The sequence below is a fragment of the Mesoplodon mirus genome (assembly GCF_964341445.2).
Source record: "Mesoplodon mirus genome assembly, chromosome: 2".
In the NCBI taxonomy this organism is placed as follows: Eukaryota; Metazoa; Chordata; class Mammalia; order Artiodactyla; family Ziphiidae; genus Mesoplodon; species Mesoplodon mirus.
The window spans coordinates 84262963-84278442 of record NC_138977.1 but is presented as its reverse complement, the minus strand read 5'-3'; the positions used below and the strand labels follow the sequence as shown (position 1 = coordinate 84278442).

At 40.5% G+C, this 15480-nt stretch overlaps 1 protein-coding gene across 3 annotated transcripts in view; it reads left to right on the top strand.

Annotated features, from left to right (window-relative positions):
- ATP8A1 (ATPase phospholipid transporting 8A1) overlaps positions 1-15480 on the top strand; it is a 242792-nt gene that overhangs the window by 21039 nt on the left and 206273 nt on the right. For all 3 annotated transcript variants that reach the window (XM_082611029.1, XM_082611027.1, XM_082611028.1), the window contains exon 2: positions 15185-15299. In XM_082611029.1, coding sequence (XP_082467155.1) covers positions 15185-15299 — 115 coding nt within the window. The remainder of the gene's footprint in view (positions 1-15184; positions 15300-15480) is intronic.

Below are 15480 nucleotides of genomic sequence, written 5' to 3'. Positions count from 1 at the left end.
CCTGTTAACATCAGAGGAGATCTTAGCAAGTAGGGCCTGTTGGGGAGGGTTCCAGGCAGCCTCATGATACTTTGGGGGGCAGGGTAATTGCATTCCAGGTGGTTCCAGGTCATTGTTCCATGCAGAGCAGAAAAGCCAGCTAGTGACTGGGGGACAGAGAACAGGATTCGGCTCCTTGAAGAAGAAGAGAGGCCCGATCCGGGTCCAGTGTCAATGCCTACCTACATTAATTAGATGTGCGCTGGGACAGGACTTGGCTTCCAGCAGAGGACTGAAATGCCTCTGCTTAAATTCCACACTATGGAAACTGAGCATAATCTTTATAAGTAGGTAGAGTAGTTCCCAGAATCAAATGAAAAGCTTTTACAGGAAGGTCAAGGAGCATACAAGGCAACTGGACTAATGGACAGTTACTTTCGGATGCCACAGAATCTGTCTTATCTATGCTTATTAGCCTTTTCATATGTCTAGACTGTAAGTTGTCTGTGATTAACTTAGCATGGCTCATGTGCCCACCTTTAAGTCAAAAAGGGGAATGGGGGCTTCCCTGGTGGTGCAGTGGTTGAGAGTCCGCCTGCTGATGCAGGGGAAACGGGTTCGTGCCCCAGTCCAGGAAGATCCCACGTGCCGTGGAGCGGCTGGGCCCATGAGCCATGGCTGCTGGGCCTGCGCGTCCGGGGCCTGTGCTCCGCAACTGGAGAGGCCGCAGCAGTGAGGGGCCCGCGTGCCGCAAAAAAAAAGGCGGGGGGAATGGTATTTTGATGGACCAGTCCCTCAAGACTGCCTACAGTTGGGGGAGGGGAGTTCTCCAAGGAAAACCAAAGACTCTTTTCAGGAGAAGCAGATGCTGAGCTGGAATGAACAACAGATGTTCACTGCGTAGAGCCTGAATCAATATTCGGTACAGGGAAGGTGTATTGATGCAATTGAAAATTTCATTTCCTCTCTGGCTATTGCAGTCATGGTCTAGAAATTTGAGATGCATTGCTGAATAGTTTCTATTTAATTTCCGTGCTTTTAAAGGTGTTTATTTCTTCAGTGCCATATTTGAAACTGTAGTATGTAAGTCTTAACCTTTAAAGGAACGAGTTCATTGTTTCCAGAGTGGTGGTTCCTTCCTTTTGTTCCCTCTCTGTCTGAACAGCTGCTGTCAGGCTCACAATTGAACGTTTGAAATGACCGTTCTGCTCCAACAATGCAGAACATGGGATTTCAAATCTCTTTTGTAGCTCTAGTAACTGCTTCTGTATTTCTAATTAAATAAACAATACATATGGTAACCACTAAAAGCAAAATAAATAAAATACAAATGTCTGAATTATTCAGCCAAAGATTGTCTTGCTTCAGAAACTTGAACCAAAAAAATATATATATAAGTTGAGGACTTTTAATTTATTATTATTTTTCACAGGGAACAAAATTAAAACCTATTAAACCTTGGAAAGGATCATGGGTAATGCTCATAATTTCCTACTAACTAGCACCTAACTTTTAATCACACCTAAGTTCTGCAGTTGTGCCCCTGAAGTCTCTGGCTAGTTTTCCAGTTAATATTCTTTTATTAGACTGTTGTCTAAAGACTTCATTCTAGCTCAAGAAATGCGAGCAATTAATATGGTCTCTTTAGTGTCTAATATTAGAAGCCATTGAGTAAAAGGATATATAGTTGGATTCTCCTGAATATGTTTAGGATATAATGTAGATGTTATGATTCCAATTACAGCCTCACTTATAATTGTGATAAAGTCGAGTCTGCAAAAGCATAATGGTTCAAAACCATATTACCATGCAACAGAATGATTTTGTGTCTTGTTCTCTTCTCCCTCCTACCTACCCACCCCTGCTTCTGTTACATAACCCCATACAGATGACAATTTTAGGAAAACATGTACTTGCTAAATATTAATTTATAAAATTGTAGGGTAAAATTTATTTTACTGTCTAGATTTATTCACTGGTCACAGCTTTAAATAATATGCAAAAATTTTTTTTAATGTTAGTACCTAGCTCAGTATGACCCTAAGACTTTTTTTTTTTTTTTTTTTTTTTGCGGTACGCGGGCCTCTCACTGTTGTGGCCTCTCCCGTTGCAGAGCACAGGCTCCGGAAGCGCAGGCCCAGTGGCCATGGCTCACGGGCCCAGCCTCTCCGCAGCATGTGGGATCTTCCCGGACCAGGGCACGAACCCGTGTCCCCTGCATCGGCAGGTGGACTCTCAACCACTGTGCCACCAGGGAAGCCCTCAGGTTTCTTTTTGTTTCTCCCAATCTGGCCATGCCCCTTCTTGTTTGATGGCTCCCCCTGTTCACTCTCATGGGTCTTCATGTTCCTGGAAATGCCAAGCTCATTCCTGCCACCTTGGCTTTTCTCCTGCTGTTCCCCAGTTGTGTTTACACTGTCCTTTATCTTTTCTCATTGAGGGCTCAGCTCAGCTTCTCAGTACCTCTCTTACCACTCAATAGAAAGCTGCAATAGCAGTAATGATAACAGCAGCAACAGTGAGAACAGCTAACGTTTACTGAGCTCTTACTGAATGCCAGACATTGCTGTCTACATGTATTAACTTACCAGGTCCTTCACAACCCCCCTTTGAGGTAGGTATTATTATCAACTCCATTATATAGATGCTGAAACTGAGGCACAGAGAATTCTACCAATCATTTTATCAACCACCTGTTTTACGTCATCATACTTATCATGGTCGGTAATTATCTTGCTTTCTTCTGGAAAATAAGTTCCTGAGAGAAGGGAACCTTATCTTATTTTAAGCTGTTCCTGCAGCTTAAAAAAAAAAAAACTGCCTGGCACATAGTAGGCACTTAAATATGTTGAATGAATGAGTGAGCAAATGAATGAGCTAATGAACAACAGGTCTTACTGCCTGGGTCGTGATAAATTATGACAAGAAATGGAAAATTTCAGAGATGATGCTTCTGCTATAATTGTAGGAGAGGGCACAAAGCCTTTCACCTTAACTATTGAGCATTTTTCTTCTCTACCGCATTATACTATGTGCATTTAAGCGCGTGACTGAATCTGGACCGAGGAAGAAAGGAAAACTAGGTGTCAACATACTCGGTAACCCAGTAGACACTGGTCAGTGGGTGGGTGCCAGGTGGTTGCTGGAAACAGATTATAGTCACTACTTATCTTTTCAAATATGGAGATTCAGCCGTGAGCACAAAGCACCATTTGACTTTGTGCCTGTGTTCTGGCTGCTGATTATGTAAAGCAGCTGTTACTCTGAAACATCTGGCTCAAGTAAGGAAATTTTTTAATTTCCCTGTTCTTCTGAACAAATAAGGTATTGACTGTTTTCTTCCAGGTGCCCAGCGGATACTAATTTCACAGGATTTTAAAGCTGAAAGAGAATTTCAGATTAACTATTTGCCTACCTTTCCCATTTTACAAGGGAAGGGAATAACTCCCAGGGATTATGTGCACAGGATCAGATAAGTAATTAGTGGAAGAACCAGAGCTCGGCTCACAACCACTAAGTGGGTTTAATAATCAGATGCTGTTAGGGGAGGATGAACCAAGTGTTCACTTCAGGGCCGTGATTGAGGTGCTGTTCCGTCAGCATCTTATGCTTTCTTGATAGTGAAAATTATTGTTGGAAGTTGAAATGGACAGCAGGAGGATGTTGCTTCTATATCCTTATTTAGTAATACAAAGTAATATCTTGTAGTACATTCAGTAGCTAAAAGCTATGTGTGACTCTTTATTTCCCTATACTGAAATTACTGATCCTTCAGAAGTCTAGAAGTAGCATTTGGTCATTTTATAACCAAGAATGCAGAATTTGGTCTGGTAAAATCCCCAGGTTGGTGTGTGCTTAGGAAATACTAAGTAATTTTATCATTATTTGAAATAAACCACAATTCAGAAAACAACTGCTTTTCTGCTGGGGGAAATAATAATCAAGTGAGATATTACAAACACAAAATACAGAATTTTCAGTATACCTGGAATTCTGAATTACAGAATCATTGTCTATACTATTTGGCCTTTTCCTTATTTATTTCAATAAAAGCTAGTCCAGAGTAGTTTATTTTGGGAGACTGGTTTGATTCTGGCTGGTCTTAAATGGGAAAAGAATTTGAAAAAGGATAGATACATGTATATGTATAACTGAATCATTTTGCTGTACAGCTGAAACTAACGCAACATTCTTAATCAACTATGCTCCAATATAAAGTAAAAAATTTTTTAAAAGGTAAAAAGAAACAGGTAAAACTAAAAAAAAAAAAAAAAAAAGACCTTATAGGGACTTGCCTGGTGGCGCAGTGGTTGAGAGTCCACCTGCCAGTGCAGGGGACATAGGTTCGATTCCTGGTCCGGGAAGATCCCACATGCCGCGGAGCAACTAAGCCCGTGCGCCACAACTACCGAGCCTGCAAGCCACAACTACTGAAGCCCACGTGCCACAACTACTGAAGCCCATGCTCCGCAACGAGAAACCACCACAATGAGAAGCCCGCGCACCGCAAGGAAGAGTAACCCCCTCTCGCCGCGACTAGAGAAAACCCGTGCACAGCAACAAAGACCCAACGCAGCCAAAAATAAATAAATAAATTTATTAAAACAAAAGACATTATAGAACTTGGAGAGTATAACATTAAAAGAAGCTAAGGTATTTCAGAAGGCACTGTTGAGCCCTTGCTCATTTCTAATCCTTAAAGGAATGGGTGTGTGAAGGTGGCTGCAGAGGTTTCCTCTGTGGAACTGTTAGTGTCAGAAGAGTAATGATTCTTTAGTGGATGTCAAATACCTGACTGAGCACTGAGGACACTGGGGTGAATGCCTGAGTGATTCTCCTGGAGAACCCAAAACGTGGGGAAGGACTGTGTATCTCGTAGCATGATGATCATGAGCTTGTGTGTCTGTACTTGGGGGCAATGTTGAGATGCCCCCAAGAACTTGGAAAGGGGGAAAATGAGTTTGCCTTCTTACTTCTGTGTAAGATCAACACATGACAGGAGCAGAGCCACCTGCATGAGGGGCAAATTTGTTCCTAGGCCTGCAGGTTTTGATTGTAATCCCGTTGGCAGATAAAAGGTCAGTTTGAATTTCAAGATGGAAATGTTCTGGAAATGGGTGAGTCCGGGAGGTAAACATTGGCAGCACTCTTCTCAGCTCTGTGGAGGGGAAGAGAAGTGTTGGTGGACAGATTTGGTACCATGGCCCCATTGCCAGGGTATTCCAACAGACTTTGGATTTTTTGGTCTGACAGTGCCTCGACCCCTGTTGTGGAATTGGGTGCATCAGGCTGTGCTGGCCCGATGCCATTAGACTCATATCATCTAACTACCAGTGGGTTGCCTCAGTGCTCACCAGACACCATCCCTTGGTCTCTGGACTTTCTACATAGGCCACCAGGGGAGAATTCAATTAATTATGGGACCTCAGTTACTCTAGTTCCTGTGGCAATTATTTCTCTAGTAATAAACTTACTAATTGTCATTTTGGATTTATGCATCAGTCTTACAGGCTTGGATAACCTGTGTCTACTTCTAAGAGAAGGATCTGTTCTTGATATATTGTTAAATATGTTTTTGCTCATTTGTTAATTCATTAGACATTGAGTGCTTACTGTGAGCCAGAGGTGTACTATTCAGATAACTCTCAGGGTAACAGGGGAAGCAGATGAATTAACAATTACAAGGTAAGGAATGACCACTCTGGACATTACTTTGGAGGCAGCGTGCCAGCCTCCCATTTCTATAAGCTTCCACATACGAATTTATCATTATTTACTTCTATTAACTATTTAGGTATAATAGATTGTTATGTACCTAACAAATATTAGTCATTTTGTTAAGTACTTTGCATAAATTCTTCCATTTAATAGCAACTATTCCATATAAAATTTCTATAAAATTTTATAGACTGGGAAACTGAAGCCTAATGAGAGTAAGTAACTACTTAAAGTCACGTTTTATTCTTGGCTTTGCTGTTTGCCAGATGGTGTCCGTTTGACTATACTTGATAAGGGGTTTGAACGTGTTCCAAGGTGGGCATCAGAGTTCACTCTGGACCATCTCAGTACTAACCCAGGGAGGATGGGTCACTGAGGGGATCCCAGAAGCAGTCACCCAGACCCCTTTAAGTCCATTTCCATTAAATTTGGGAGTATCCTGTGCCTTCTTTGTGCAACTCTTGTGCTAAGAAAAGCTGCGAGAGATGGTCAAGAGCCTGATTAAGATCTGTTTCTTTCTGTTGGCACTCTTCAACTTTTGCATGACTTCAGGATAAAGAAGGCTCACCTGACCTTCGGGAAATACTCCGTGAGAACTGTTAATGGATACATGGCCTCACTCTCCTCCACTGCGTTCCGTGAGGGGATGACACACGAGCAGGCTTGGTTCTCAGTAGTCCTTAGAAGGCAGGACAAGTGGATTAAAAGCTACTAGTGAATTTTAATGACTTACATAACCAAGCCCTCTAAATTACTAAACAAGTCCCAAGGGACACAGCCTCCCTCCTTAAAACAAAGGGCAGACCACGTATGGGAAGGAATAGCAAGGGTACCATCTAAGTTTTACCCTCTTTGGGGCAGAGTCAGTGGGGGGGATTCTTCCTTCAGTTACCTTTGCCACCACTGTACATCAATCACTCACTGAAGGCATTGCCCAGGTGTGAACACAGAGGTCTTCATCTGGCCATCATAACTGTCGAAGGGGGCAGTTTGCAGAGAATATTTTGGCGGGGGGGAATTTTATTTATTTATTTATTTTTGAATTTTATTTTATTTTTTTATGTAGCATGTTCTTATTAGTTATCCATTTTATACATATTGTTTTATATATGTCAATCCCAATCTCCCAATTCATCACACCACCACCACCACCCCCTGCCACTTTCCCCCCTTGGTGTCCATACATTTGTTCTCTACATCTGTGTCTCAATTTCTGCACTGCAAACCAGTTCATCTGTACCATTTTTCTAGGTTCCACATATATGCATTAATATACAATATTTGTTTTTCTCTTTCTGACTTCACTCTGTATGACAGTCTCTAGATACATCCACGTCTCTACAAATGACCCAATTTCATTCCTTTTAATGGCTGAGTAATATTCCATTGTATATATGTACCACGTCTTCTTTATCCATTAGTCTGTCAGTGGGCATTTGGGTTGCTTCCATGACCTGGCTATTGTAAATAGTGCTGCAATGAACACTGGGGTGCATGTGTCTTTTTGAATTCTGGTTTTCTCTGGGTATATGCGCAGTAGTGGGATTGCTGGGTCATATGGTAATTCTATTGTTAGTTTTTTAAGGAACCTCCATACTGTTCTCCATAGTGGCTGTATCAATTTACATTCCCACCAACAGCGCAATAGGGTTCCCTTTTCTCCACACCCTCTCCAGCATTTGTTATTTGTAGATTTTCTGATGATGTCCATTCTAACTGGTGTGAGGTGATACCTCATTGTAGTTTTGATTTACATTTCTCTAATAATTAGTGATGTTGAGCAGATTTCATGTGCTTCTTGGCCATCTGTATGTCTTCTTTGGAGAAATGTCTATTTAGGTCTTCTGCCCATTTTTGAATTGGGTTGTTTGTTTTTTTAATATTGAGGTGCATGAGCTGTTTATATATTTTGGAGATTAATCCTTTGTCTGTTGATTCGTTTGCAGATATTTTCTCCCATTCTTAAGGTTGTCTTTTTGTCTTGTTTGTAGTTTTCTTTGCTTTGTAAAAGCTTTTAAGTTTCATTAGATGCCATTTGCTTATTTTTGTTTTCATTTCCATTACTCTAGGAGGTGGGTCAAAAAAGATCTTGCTGTGATTTATGTCAAAGAGTGTTCTTCCTATGTTTTCCTCTAAGAGTTTTATAGTGTCCAGTTTTTTTGTTTGTGTTTTGTTTTTTTTGTTTGGTTGGGTTTTTTTGCGGTATGCGGGCGTCTCACCGTTGCGGCCTCTCCTGTTGCGGAGCACAGGCTCCGGATGCGCAGGCTTTGACTATTCGGGGTGTTTAGTGTCTCCATACAAATTTTAAGATTTTTTGTTGTAGATCTGTAAAAAAATACCATTGGAAATTTGTTAGGGATTGCATTGAATTTGTAGATGGTCTTGGGTAGTATAGTCATTTTCACAATCTTGATTCTTCAATCCAAGAACATGGTACATCTCTCCATCTATTTGTATCAGCTTTAATTTCTTTCATCAGTGTCTTATAGTTTTCTACATACAGGTCTTTTGTCTCCCTAGGTAGGTTTATTCCTAGGTATTTTTTTTGTTGCAGTGGTAAATGGGAGTGTTTCCTTAATTTCACTTTCAGATTTTTCATCATTAGTATATAGGAAAGCAAGAGATTTCTGTACATTAATTTCTGTACATTAATTTTGTATCCTGAAACTTTACCAAATTCATTGATTAGCTCTGGTAATTTTCTGGTGGCATCTTTAGGATTCTCTAGGTGTAGTATCACATCATCTGAAAACAGTGACAGTTTTACTTCTTCTTTTCCAATTTGTATTCCTTTTATTTCTTTTTCTTCTCTGATTGCTGTGGCTAGGACTTGCAAAACTATGTTGAATAATAGTGGTGACAGTGGACATTGTTGTCTTGTTCCTGATCTTAGAGGAAATGGTTTCAGTTTTTCACCATTGAGAATGATGTTTGCTGTGGGTTTGTTGTATATGGCTTTTGTTATTTTGAGGTAGCTTCCCTCTATGCCCACTTTCTGGAGAGTTTTTGTCATAATATGGGTGTTGAATTTTGTCAAAAGCTTTTTCTGCATCTACTGAGATGATCGTATGGTTTTTCTTCTTCAATTTGTTAATATGGTGTATCACATTGAATGATTTGCATATGTTGAAGAATCCTTGCATCCCTGAGATAAATCCCACTTGATCATGGTGTATGATCCTTTTAATGTGTTGTTGGATTCTGTTTGCTAGTATTTTGTTGAGTATTTTTGCATCTATATTCATGAGTGATATTGGTCTGTAATTTTCTTTTTTTATAGTATCTTTGTCTGGTTTTGGTATCAGGGTGATGATGGCCTCATAGAATGAGTTTGGGAGTGTTCCTTCCTCTGCAATTTTTGGAAGAGTTTGAGAAGGATGGGTTTTAGCTCTTCTCTGAATGTTTGATAGAATTCATCTGTGAAGCCATCTGGTCCTGGACTTTTCTTTGTTGGAAGATTTTTAATCACAGTTTCAATTTCATTACTTGTGATTGATCTGTTCATATTTTCTGTTTCTTCCTGGTTCAGTCTTGGAAGGTTATACCTTTCTAAGAATTTGTCCATTTCTTCCAGGTTGTCCATTTTATTGGCATAGAGTTGCTTGTAGTAGTCTCTTAGGATGCTTTGTATTTCTGCAGTGTCTGTTGTAACTTCCCCTTTTTCATTTCTAATTTTAATTATTTGAGTCCTCTCTCTCTTTTTCCTGATGAGTCTGGCCAATGGTTTATCAATTTTGTTTATCTTCTCAAAGAACCAGCTTTTAGTTTTATTGATCTTTGCTATTGTTTTCTTTGTTTCTATTTCATTTATTTCTGCTCTGATCTTTATGATTTCTTTCCTTCTACTAACTTTGGGTTTTCTTTGTTCTTCTTTCTCTAGTTCTTTTAGGTGTAAGATTAGGTTGTTATTTGAGATGTTGTTTCTTGAGGTAAGATTGTATTGCTATAAACTTCCCTCTTAGAACTGCTTTTGCTGCATCCAATAGGTTTTGGATCATCGTGTTTTCATTATCATTTGTCTCTAGGTATTTTTTGATTTCCTCTTTGATTTCTTCAGTGATCTCTTGGTTATTTAGTAATATATTCTTTAGCCTCCATGTGTTTGTGTTTTTACGTTTTTTTCGCTGTAACTGATTTCTAATCTCATAGCGTTGTGGTCAGAAAAGATGCTTGATATGATTTAAATTTACTGAGACTTGATTTGTGACCCAAGATGTGATCAATCCTGGAGAATGTTCCATGCACACTTGAGAATAAAGTGTAATCTGCTGTTTTTGGATAGAATGTCCTATAAATATCAATTAAATCTATCTGGTCTTTTGTTTCATTTAAAGCTTCTGTTTCCTTATTTATTTTCATTTTGGATGATCTGTCCATTGGTGTAAGTGAGGTGTTAAAGTCCCCCACTGTTATTGTGTTCCTGTCAATTTCCTCTTTTATAGGTGTTAGCAGTTGCCTTATGTATTGAGGTGTTCCTATGTTGGGTGCATATATATTGATAATTGTTATATCATCTTCTTGGATTGATCCTTTGATCATTATGTAGTGTCCTTCCTTGTTTCTTGTAACCTTCTTTATTTTAAAGTCTATTTTATCTGATATGAGTATTGCTACTCCAGCTTTTTTTTCGATTTCTATTTGCAGGTAATATCTTTTTCCATCCCTTCACTTTCAGTCTGTATGTGTCCCTAGGTCTGAAGTGGGTCTCTTGTAGACAGCATATATATGGGTCTTGTTTTTATCCATCAGCGAGGCTGTTTCTTTTGGTTGGAGCATTTAGTCCATTCACGTCTAAGGTAATTACCGATATGTATGTTCCTATTACCATTTTCTTGATTGTTTTAGGTTTGTTTTTGTAGGTCCTTTACGTCTCTTGTGTTTCCCACTTAGAGAAGTTCCTTTAGCATTTGTTGTAGAGCTGTTTTGGTGGTGCTGAATTCTCTTAGCTTTTGCTTGTCTGTAAACCTTTTCATTTCTCCATCGAATCTGAATGAGATCCTTGCTGGGTAGAGTAATCTTGGTTGTAGGTTCTTCCCTTTCATCACTTTAGATATGTCATGCCACTCCCTTCTGGCTTGTAGAGTTTCTGCTGAGAAATCAGCTGTTAACCTTATGGGAGTTCCCTTGTATGTTATTTTTCTTTTTTCCCTTGTTGCTTTCAGTAATTTTTCTTTGTCTTTATTTTTTGCCAGTTTGATTACTATGTGTTTTGGCATGTTTCTCCTTGGGTTTATCCTATATGGGACTCTCTGCGCTTCCTGGACTTGAGTGGCTATTTCCTTTCCCATGTTAGGGAAGTTTTTGACTATAATCTCTTGAAATATTTTGTCTGGTCCCTTCCCTCTGTCTTCTCCTTCTGGGACCCCTATAATGCGAATGTTGTTGCGTTTAATGTTGTCCCAGAGGTCTCTTAGGCTGTCTTCATTTCTTTTCATTCTTTTTTCTTTATTCTGTTCCACAGCAGTGAACTCCACCATTCTGTCTTCCAGGTCACTTATCCGTTCTTCTGCCTCAGTTATTCTGCTTGTAGTGTATTTCCTTGTAGTGTATTTTTCATTTCAGCTATTGTATTGTTCATCTCTGTTTGTTTGTTCTTTAATTTTTCTAGGTCTTTGTTAAAGATTTCTTGCATCTTCTCAATCTTTGCCCCCATTCTTTTTCCGAGGTCCTGGATAATCCTCACTATCGTTATTCTGATTTCCTTTTCTGGAAGGTTGCCTATCTCCACTTCATTTAGTTGTTTTTCTGGGGTTTTACCTTGTTCCTTCATCTGGTACATAGCCCTCTGCCTTTTCATTTTGTCTGTCTGTCTGAATGTGGTTTTTGTTCCACCAGCTGTAGGAGTGTAGTTCCTGCTTCTGCTGTCTGCCCTCTGGTAGATTAGGCTATCTAAGAGGCTTGTGCAAGTTTCCTGATGGAAGGGACTGGTGGTGGGTAGAGCTGGCTGTCGCCTTGGTGGGCAGAGTTCAGTAGAACTTTAATCTGCTTGTCTGCTGATGGGTGGGGCTGTGTTCCCTCCCTGTTGGTTATTTGGCCTGAGGCGACCCAACACTGTAGCCTACCCGGGCTCTTTGGTGGTGCTCATGGCAGACTCTGGGAGGGCTCGCGCCAAGGAGTACTTCCCAGAACTTCTGCTGCCAGTGTTCTTGTCCCAAGGTGAGACACATCCACCCCCCACCTCTTCAGGAGACCCTGCAACACTAGCAGGTAGGTCTGGATCAGTCTCCTATGGGGTCACTGCTCCTTACCCTGGGTCCCCCTGTGCACACTACTTTGTATGTGCCCTCCAAGAGTGGAGTCTCTGTTTCCCCCAGTCCTGTCAAAGTCCTGTAATCAAATCCCGCTAGCCTTCGAAGTCTGATTCTCTAGGAATTCCTCTTCCCATTGCCGGACCCCCAGGTTGGGAAGCCTGACGTGGGGCTCAGAACCTTCACTCCAGTGGGTGGACTTTTGTGGTATTAAGTGTTCTCCAGTTTGTGAGTCACCCACCCAGAAGTTATGCAATTTGATTTTATTGTGATTGCTTCCCTCCTACCATCTCATTGTGGCTTCTCCTTTGTCTTTGGATGTGGGGTATCTTTTTTGTTGAGTTCCAGCATCTTCCTGTCAATGATTGTTCAGCAGTTAGTTGTGATTCTGGTGCTCTTGCAAGGGGGAGCGAGAGCACTTCCTTCTACTCCGCCACCTTGAACCAATCTCCTGCAGAGAACATTTTTAAAAGAAAAAAAAAAGAAGCATAAAAACAGAGTTGTCTGGTGCATACTGATGGGTTATAGGGGATGTGTTCACCTCTAACCCAGAAGTATGAGACCAAAATTTAAGGAAAGGGGCGATTCCAATCCCTTTTTCCTAGGAGGGTCCTTTTCCCCAAGAAATTCTTGAATACAGATTTATATGTGATGGGGAGAGGTGATGTCCAAGTTTACCTGGCAGCATTTGAAACCCCAGTATAAATGGATGTGTCAGGTAAGGAGTGACACCTAACACCTCAGCTGAGAACATCCAGTTACGTAAAGTAAGTACAACTTGAGGATATCAGTTCAAAGCAGAGTGGAGAGTTGGTTTTCTTGAGGCACTTCGTCCAATGAAGGTACTGTAAACAGTACACTACAGTCTTTGTGCTGTCATCAAGGAAAATCTAATAAAAGATTTTTAAGAATTTTAATTTTGCTGTGCCATGACTTAGTCTGTTCAGGCTGCTTTAATAAAATACTATAGACTGGCTGGTTTACGAATAACAAATTTACTTCTCACAATTCTGGAGCCTGGGAAGTCCAAGATTAAGGCCCTGGCAGATTAGGTGTCTGGTGAGGGCCCGCCTTCTGGTTCATAGAGGACCATCTTCTTGCTGTGTCCTCACATGGTGGGGGGGGGGCGGTGAGGGATCTCTCTGGGACCTCTTTTAAAAGGGGCACAATCCCTTTTATGAGGATTCCACCATCATGACCTAATCACCCCAAAAAAATTTCTCCTCCTAATACCATCACATCCAGGGTTAGGATTTCAACAGATGGATTTTGGAGGAGACGTAAACATTCAGTCTTTAGCAATCCCTATATGGAATTTTGATTGTATACACTAGGGAGGAAATTTTGTGTTGCGTCTAAAACATGGTATACTAGACAGATAATTATTAACCATGTGACCATGGGCAAAGCTGCTAATACGTCTAAAACTGCAAAATGAGTGTGACAGTACCTAGTTTGGATCCATGTGACCTCCGAAGTGATGAGTATAAAATGTGGCTCTCGGGCTTCCCTGGTGGCGCAGTGGTTGAGAGTCCACCTGCCGATGCAGGGGACATGGGTTCGTGCCCCGGTCCGGGAAGATCCCACATACCGTGGAGCGGCTGGGCCCGTGAGCTACGGCCACTCAGCCTGCGCGTCCGGAGCCTGTGTTCCGCAACGGGAGAGGCCACAACAGTGAGAGGACCACATACGGCAAAAATAAATAAATAAATAAATAAAAATAAAAATAAATAAAATGTGGCTCTCACTCTGTGCCTCTCTCCTTGGCAAGCTTTCAGTGGCTCACTACCAATGAGAAGATGTGATCCAGACTTCTTCACAAGCATGAGAGGTCCTTTTAAACCTGGCCTGTGTGCTTTTTCAGCACTGTATCTCACCTGTCTTTACCTTGCCTTTTGTGTATTCTTGAGCACTGTTGTCCTGTTTGCACTGTCCTGCACACAATTACACTGTTTCTCACCTTCCCGGTCCCTATGCTCATGTTCCCCACCTTCGTAGGAAGCTTCTAGGATTTTCTGGTTTCATTGGGTAATGGAACCCCATAGGCAAGCTTTTATCATACAAGTTGTTACCATCACATGGGTATCATCAGTTTCTTTATCAGTGGGTGGAGAATCATTTGCTTGCTCTCAAAGAAATGGGCACATAACAAGTCCTTTGTCATTTAGTTTTTATTTATTTGGCAAACATTTATTGAGTTCCTGCTGTTTGTTAGTACTGGTATTGGAAGATAAGTAGCACGCCAGCTGTGGCCCCAGGGAGTTCCATTCTGGTAGGGGACAGACTCAAGGTACAGAGGAGGTACAGAGGCCTGTGGGAACATAGTGAAGGTGCACTGACTTTAGCACCAGAGAATACTTCAGAAGAGACCCCTCTGTTGGCAGGTCTTTTGGGAGGAGTTGACACTGACTAGGCAGAAAAGAGAAGAAAAGTGGGTATTTGAGATAAGGTACTGTTGGTGACTCGAGGAAAGGGGTAAGGGACTGATTTAATTCAGTCTCATTTAATTTTCACTAGAAAGTAAAATAAGCAGTTTAAAATTTTTTCTGTTCTTCTAGAAGCTGTATGTATTTTTAAAAGTGTTGTTAACATTGCAGCAAGGTGTTAGCCAGTTGAAATTGCCTGTATCTATTTACGTTGTTTCAACGATGGTGAGGTGACTTGATCTTAAGAAACGTAAGATCATTCATAAACATAAATTCTAATTACTGGAAAGATGAAGATGATCATAGTGGGTTAGATCATTGTGGTGATTGCCTATTTAAACCTTAATGTTTATCTTTTTCTCTGTTTTTATTCACAAAGAAAGAGCAAAACCAGAAAAGCATTAAATGTGTAGGCTTAAAATTTCAGAATGTATTGTCATTACCTCTGTCTTGTTAGTCTTATCTAAAAGGGTAAACCATTTTAGAATTTTGTGTTACTTTTGGACATATTTTTATGTAATGGAAGGAAATAAGTTGAACATTTCTGGGGGAAAGATGGGTACAAATTAAAAATTGATGTTACTCTTTTTGAAATGGGTCAGCTTTTACATGACTGTTAAGTGCTGCCTTTTAAATTTAGTAGAAATGTTAAATGTGGGGATTTTTCCTTTTATTAGAACAGAAGCAACACCAATAACAGGGAAGCAGATAGCTTTTAACAGATTTTAGGCTCTAGGATATTTATGAAATGTGTTTTTGGTCTGGATAATAAAATGAAACATTTCTTATCAAATAAGACTCTCTCTCTTTAAGGTTATGAGAAGACTGATGATGTTTCAGAGAAGACTTCACTGGCTGACCAGGAGGAAGTAAGGACTATATTCATCAACCAGCCCCAGCTGACAAAATTCTGCAATAACCATGTCAGGTAAGAACTACCAAAGAATGCTTGGGACTAGCTATTACAGCAGAACTTGGGAGGACATCTCCCCTGCCGGACCAAAATGAAAATGCTTGCAAGGAGCTTTCAGTTAAATCAGTTTAATATTTAAAAGCTTACTGGAGGCAGTGTGTTTCAGCTGTTTCTCCATCTTCTAGCCAAGAAGGAG